Raw genomic sequence first — 7,130 nt, 5'->3', positions numbered from 1 at the left:
CGGTGTGTCGGTCTGGATGCGTCTGCTCCCCCACCTCCCCCTTTCCCCGGCCGCGTGCAGGCGACTGTAGCGTCGGCGATCTTCAAGGCGGGATACATTCTGCAGCTCGTCGGTCTGGGGTGTCCCCTTGGTCCAAAGTTGATCCTTTTGGATGATCTTGGGGGTGTCTGGATGTTGGGCGGCGGCCCTGGCGGCGGGAGGCGTGGCGTTCGTGGGCGGAACCTATGTCTTGGGTGTCGGCGGGCAACCATGGCCTCACGGGGGGCTTGGTTGCGGCTGCTTGGCAGAGCGAGGGTATGTCGGAGGGGTGCGAGTGCTGGAGTTCATCACTTGCCAGTTTTTGTACTGGCCGGCGGCGGCGGCGGCCGTGGTCGTCGTATCCTTCATGAAGGCGCCGTGGCGGTGCTCCTGCCCCTCGCATGTGACTCCGGGTGAAAACTTGATCTACGGATCGAACGTGGGCGTCCCCTTCTAGGAGGCACTGTCTTGGAGTCCATGCTCTGTCATGACCGTCTCCCTCCTCCTCGTTTCTTTGTGGAGGACTCCGTCCTCTCCAAACGGTTATCCTTCGTCATCTTTAGTTAGCTTGGTAGGCAGTGGCATTGGGGGACGGTGCTCGACACCTTTGTATCATGTCTTGGGTGTGTGTGTTGTGTGCAGTGGCGGTGTGCATTGTATCGGTGTGTCCGGATGTTGTGATGATGTTGGCTTTATAATATAAAGCGGGAGAACCCTTTTTTGGTGAAAGTCTCTCCAAATAATCTTTTAGTGTAATTTTGTTACCCCTCCGTCTTCTGCAACAGCTAGGTTATGGGCATCGCAGAGCTGGATATAGCCTTTTCATTTTTTATTTCAGATGTGCTCCCCTTTTATTTTACTCCCTCTGTAAACTAATATAGGAGCGTTTAGATCACTACAAGTGATCTAAACGCTCTTATATTAGCTTACGGAGGGAGTACCTTTTGTAACCGCTTCAAAATGCTTCCTGCTGATGACTGAAACAAATTGAACTATGAAGAGGGTGCCAAGCCAACATTACCTGAAAACGTGCTTAGAACATGGGAAATACAGTACACAAGCAAGCAGACTGCGTACAATTGCCCAGATCAAAAGCCTCTGCATCCTGAAACGCGCACCTTCAACACTCGCTGCTATCCTGCATGCCAATCCCTGCACCAAAATAAACTAGCTAGATGGTTAATTAAGCCGAGCAGTTCACAGAATGTCTATCTGCAGTTAGTTGTAAAGAGGGAAATGCACTTTCCTCATATTCAGTCTTCATGTGGATCATGCACTTCACTTCTTCGACTTCTTGCGGAAGATCGAGGCTTCTCTTTCTTATATGAATCAGGGCATAGATCACCAAGAAGCTAAAATACTACTACAAGATTGCTACTTATTACTGCCTTGGCATACTGTATTGCTATCTTATAGTATACATGCACCCTGTCCGCTTAACTTGGCCGATAGAAGCGGCAAAAAACAGGTGTGGCAGAGGACAATGTCAGCGGCAGCAGCCACCGAGAGGCAGACATAGATCTCGTACGCTCACAAGGAACGGAATCCAGAAAATAAGGCAGTAGTAACCAAAGACAGTAACCATATGACAACAAGAACGAATACCTGAGCTGTGATGACTAATGAATCACAGCAATTTTATTTTTGGAAAAGTAAATGCATACCTGAACATTACGAAGTACAAACCAAGTCTTTTATTTAACAGCCACTGCTGAAATAGGCGACATAGTTCTCAGCTAGCACACATGCATAGAAGTACAGAGTTCAAACAGGTAATGCAAAAAGAAAAAAGGTCTGAAAATGGAAACACGACTCAGTCGCAGGCTTACAATAAGCACACATACGTAAATTAGTTTTAATATGGAAACACACAAATGCCAGTAAACTCGCCGTCTCACGAACAGCAGAGGAAACCCAATGCACGGACATGGTAGCAGTAGTGAACGCAGGCAGTAGTAGTAGCAGAAATGAAGCACTGTACGTAGTGGAGGTAGCAGCAAATTTAGGGGTGGAGATGGGCAGTTGGACATTTCGGAACAGCAGAGGAAATCCGGACTGTAAAGCAGAACAGCAGCGGCACTGTTGTGTGCATATTGATTGAGGTGCATCGGCGCCTTAACTCGTTGGTGAGGCATCTTCCTTCCTGCATAACACATCAACATGTTAAACTAGCTAGTACGATTGGAGACGGGGAAGGAAGCAAGTAATGGTACACTAGTTAGTTGGCAGGTGATTGGCGATACCTTACGTACATGCATTGTCTCCAGACCAGAGTAGCAGGTCAATCTCGGAGACTATATCGCCACTTCCCTCGAATTGCAGGACACTGGCGCAGGGATGTCAAGAAATCTCTGCTGATCTTGTAGAAACCTAGGTTCTTGAGGGACGTGAGGAACTCAATGCCAGGTGGGACGTCCGTCATGCTGCTGAGGTTGATTAAGATTAATTCCTCCAGGATCTCTATGGCACCTTGATGTATCTCTAGCCGACTCAGATCAGGCAGGTCTCTGAGGCAGAGAACCTTTAGCTTGGGAAACCAACCAGTGACTCCGCTGTATGCTGTGGTGAGATCTAGACGCGTCAAGTTTGATAACCGAGAAAGGGGTGGCAGGGGGTCTTCTCTCAGCTGGGACCAAAATAGATGCAATTCATACAAGTTCTGCCCCCTACCAGCTTGAAAGGGAGGAGTCTCGTCCAACGCCCCTTCCGCTAGTCGCCCTCTCTAAGTTAGCTTTTGCAGGCTTGGCACGCGGACATTCAACTTTAGAACCTCGTTCTCATCACTTGCAATCACATCTAGGAAGGACAAATACGGCATCTGAACTAGAGACTCACTGATGCGCCCACAATAAATTCCTTTCACATTACATAACCTCAAGCTTCTCATTTGTCTCAACTCCCCTAAATGTCTAAGAGACTCCTCTTGTACTTCCAATGCCTGCAGCGTCTGCAGGTTTGTTAGATTTCCAAGACCATTGGGGAAACACACACCATATTTAGACAATTTTCCTTCTCGATCAATTACTATCACAGCAAATAAGTGCCTAAGCTTCTTTAGTTTCACAATCCCACTGGGCAACTTATGTATGTCAGATTCATAAAGGTCCAGTGTTAACAAATTGCAAAGATTCTCAACAGACTTCGGGAGAACCTTCACTTTTGTATCACGTAAACCCAAATGGCGGAGATTAAAAAGATCACCGATAGCATCTGGAATCTTCTCAATGGGCAGACCACTTAGTTCTAGCACTGTCATATATCTTGACTCCTTACATAGCAGAGGTAGTAGAGTGAGTGATGGCATGATTTTGTCCAGTGTAATGAATGTACGAAGTTGGTGCATACCCGAAGGCTGATGATTATCCTTCTTTGGTTTGCGTAGTACCAATCGACGCACATTTGTCTCAATAGACAACCCACAATTATCGTCATATGTAACACCAAAACAGTTCTTCTTGCACAAATCAGCTGCCAAATCACGAATGATGTCGTGCATTCTAAATCTCTTCACCCTACCAAAAGTGTTCCTCTTAACAAGTTGTAGCATGTTTCTGTCAGTCAACTCCTTTAGATATCCCTCCGCCACTTCTTCTAATGTGCATTCACCTCTCTCCTCGACGAACCCCTCTGCGATCCATAACCGTACAAGTTGTTTCCTTTTGAAAATATAGTCTTCTGGAAATAAGCTGCAGTACAGGACACAACTTTTCAAATGTGTTGGAAGATAGATAAAGCTGAGATGAAAAACATTCCTGATATGATCGAACCCCGGATTATTAATCAGCTCCCAATTTAATTGGGCATTTATTCTTCTCCATTCTTCCACAGTTTTCTCATGCACAAGGAAGAGGCCACCAACTAGCACAATAACAAGAGGCAATCCTTTGCACTTGCTAGATATTTCATTAGACAAAGGCTTCAACTTCACTGGACATTCATAATTCGTATCTCTTGGAAAGGCTTTCTTACAAAAGAGATCCCGTGCCTTGTCTTCGGGTAAAGCTTCGAGTGTTAAGATGCACCCTTGAGAGGCAAGCGCAGCAACACGGCTTACCCTTGTTGTGATTAGCAGCCGGCTGCCCTTCTCATTATGAATACATATCCTAGACAAATCATTAAATACTTCTGGAGTCCAAACATCATCCAAAATGATCAAATACTTGTGTTGCTCCAGAAACTTCTTTAGCGTCTCTTGAAGGCATGTGATGTCCATACCCGCAGTGTTAGATAGAACACTGTCTTTATCTCTAGAAAGTTCCTTGATTATATTCCTCAAGACATCTTCTCTAGAATAAGTTTGAGAGATGGAGACCCATGCATGGCACTGAAATTTCTCCCTCACATTCCTGTAGACATTTGCAGCTAAAGCTGTTTTACCAAGCCCTCCCATTCCAAGCAGTGCTATCACAGAGCGTTCCAATTGATCACCTGCCAACCACTGCTGAAGTAATTCTCTTTTCTTGTCGACCCCCACTAGATCTTCCTCCTCAAGGCAACGTGAAATGTTTGCTAGCTCTTGGGACCTCTTAACAATGTAGTCCGAGCTGCTAGTATCCTCATTGTTCACGAGAACCCAACGGGTTTTTGTCTCTGACAGGTGTGAAAGGTCTTTCTCTATTTCCTTCACCTTAAAAGCTATCTGGTTCAAAGAAAGTAGAGATCTTGGCTTTTTGAACCCATTCTTCAGGAAAAAGAAAAAGCCAACATCATGTTCCTGACCAACTAGATACAAGTACTCATCCACCATGTCCTCCATCAGATGTGCTACTTTCCGTACCTCCCCCAACCAGATCTCATATGCTTGTTTCTTGCGGTTTCGAATGTCCATTTGACACAGAAATTCATGCATTAAACGAAGCTCCCTCACAACACGATCCATGCCGCGCTGTAATTTTAGTAGTTGCGTGCCGTACTTCACAAACAGTGCACTGGCCTGGTTTGCCGCTCCATTTGCTAAGGCAATTCCAATCTTTTGAATGGCTAGAAGAATCACAGTCTCCGCCATTATTTTCTGATATGTGCTAACGTCTCACTGTTGGGTGGTGGCCTAGCTGTTTATATTTCCTCAATATAATTAGGATGGCAACTGAAAATGAGGTAAATGATGTACTAATTAAACTTTAGTGTATCCTGCTAGCATTTGCCAAAACACACTAAAAATCTGCAACCACGGTAGAAAAGTGAAATAAGAAAAACCTTTCAAAGTAATCATCCTAAACTCTTATTTCATGATGTTAGCCTATCTAACTATAACCCACGAAATCAAACAAAAGAGTACATACAACAGGCAGGTCCATGAGAATTTTAAAAAGCTCAGGACTATGCTATAATCAACTGCAGCAAACTTAATTTCATTAACTGACAAGAACAAGTGAAACTAGACCAATAACTGACCATACATGATCTGCTTTTGTATAGGGACATCTCAAGTTCCCAAATGTTGAGGTTTTAACGAAGTAAGGCAAAGAGGGACCAAGATAACATACCTGCCACCTCGCTAATATGAACGTAGGCTAATGTGACAGTTCCAGGTAGCTTACTTCCATATTTTTCTCAACACCCATCTAATAGTATATCCAGATGTATGGAGAAACAAATAGCTAGAGTTTTTTATTAAGCTGCAAGAAAGAAAGATGTAGCGAATCAAGATAATGAATAAGCAAGCAAAGCTATAATGTCATATAGGACTCATTAGGAAAAACCAATATACTAGTACCGTAACTAAAACGACCTTAATTAAAAGGAGCAGTCATGCTCACTTTAGTATATCTTCACACGACAATAATGTTTGACTTTAGGAAGCTAGGTATTCACACACCAGTGTATCTTTGATGCAAGATCATAAGCCCATCAGGTGCTAAGCATATTGCCTGTAACAAGCATTATCAGGCTTGCAAATTTAGGAAGATACAGCAGGAATGGCTTTTGTTTCGCACAGAGGGCGATTGTTCTAAGTACAACCTAAGATAGCCAGAAAACTAGGTGTGCAGTTCTGAACGTGAAACAATCAGGATAGTCTCATTGATCCTCACCCAAAAAATGACCTCTGTTCTTGTTGTCATAGAGATCCTGAACTGTCATGGAGCTATCGACATGACGAGAGTGTGCTAGTTTGTCGGTGAACACAAGTAGCTGGCTATGATCTTCAACTTGAGGTGTCCTCCTTGTTCTTCTTACCCATGAAATATCAGACCTACATGATTTCTAATGGCAAGGTAAGCTGATCATTTTTGCATAGACTTCTAGCTTAGAATATTGACAAGGGAACTAGGTAGGAACGCACCTGGCCTGTAATCGATGTAGATCCGCGGAGCTCCTCCTTGTGCGCTTCGGGACTTCAAATTCTTCAAAACTGTGTCATGGCTTGGTGATAGTATGGAATACTAGTCATTCTGCGGAAGCCATCTCAAGACAGGCAGTTACTGAACCTGCAAGTCAAGTCAATGCTAGATGTGGCTGAAACTACTTCGAAATTGTTGTTTTCTCTGGTGACCACGCAGTTCCGGTGGAGCCAAATGGAGCCTTATCTTTAGAAATCTGTAGCAGAAGCCCGGTCCACTCATCTGGTCCAACTTCCATCCACGGAATTCTACATTCACATCCGTTTCTCTCTCGTGAAAGCAATTGCCGAAATAATTGAGTACTAGCAAGAGTGCTTATGTCACATGCACATTCCATTGGGTAGTGTACTAAATAAATAACAATTCTTGCGAATTTGCTGGTGAAATTAGTTAGGAACGTGGTTAATTTTGGACGGGCGGGCCAGGTGATATCTAATTTACCAATTGATTTTTGTGGATTACGAAAAAGTGTTTCCCCGCGCTTTATATTATAAAGCAAACCGCCAAGCATCCAACAACAACGGGTAACAGAGTGCAAAGTACAAAAAGTAAAAACGGATGTCCGGCTGGGCACAGCCAAAACAAGCCCCAACTACAAGAAATGAAGCTCTAGTCCCGATCCGGTGGCGGTGGTGGAAACGGTGGGGACATCGCGGCGGCCGAAGAACGAAGAGCGGTGATGATGGAGTCGATGTAGTCACGATCCCGCCGCTTGCTAAGCGGCCTCCAGAGCTGTAGGAAGCCACACATTTTAAAGACGGCGTCAGTGAC

At 44.6% G+C, this 7,130-nt stretch overlaps 1 protein-coding gene across 11 annotated transcripts; it reads right to left on the bottom strand.

The window, feature by feature from the left end:
• Nucleotides 1-1,697: 1,697 nt before the first annotated feature.
• Nucleotides 1,698-6,589, bottom strand: LOC109772077 (disease resistance protein RPM1). 11 transcript variants are annotated; one of them, XM_073505131.1, is made up of 5 exons: nucleotides 6,302-6,589; nucleotides 6,051-6,211; nucleotides 5,505-5,636; nucleotides 2,262-5,179; nucleotides 1,698-2,161 (listed from the first exon to the last, which is right to left on the bottom strand). In XM_073505131.1, the coding sequence occupies exon 4, from the start codon at nucleotides 5,021-5,023 to the stop codon at nucleotides 2,741-2,743; it is 2,283 nt and encodes a 760-aa protein (XP_073361232.1). In that variant the 5' UTR covers nucleotides 5,024-5,179; nucleotides 5,505-5,636; nucleotides 6,051-6,211; nucleotides 6,302-6,589; the 3' UTR covers nucleotides 1,698-2,161; nucleotides 2,262-2,740. The 11 variants fall into 11 exon arrangements, with proteins under 11 accessions (XP_073361232.1, XP_073361237.1, XP_073361231.1 ...); XM_073505136.1 differs by having other exon boundaries at nucleotides 2,271-5,179; XM_073505130.1 differs by having other exon boundaries at nucleotides 2,262-5,104.
• Nucleotides 6,590-7,130: the final 541 nt, after the last annotated feature.

Source organism: Aegilops tauschii, chromosome 7, assembly GCF_002575655.3.
Source record: "Aegilops tauschii subsp. strangulata cultivar AL8/78 chromosome 7, Aet v6.0, whole genome shotgun sequence".
Taxonomy (NCBI): domain Eukaryota; kingdom Viridiplantae; phylum Streptophyta; class Magnoliopsida; order Poales; family Poaceae; genus Aegilops; species Aegilops tauschii.
The sequence above is the reverse complement of the archived record's forward strand: the minus strand, read 5'-3'. Positions and strand labels throughout refer to the sequence as shown.

Coding starts and splice junctions, on each gene's coding strand:
- LOC109772077 (XM_073505131.1), bottom strand. CDS start 5,023: ATGGCGGAGACTGTGATTCTTCTAGCCATTCAAAAGATTGGAATTGCC.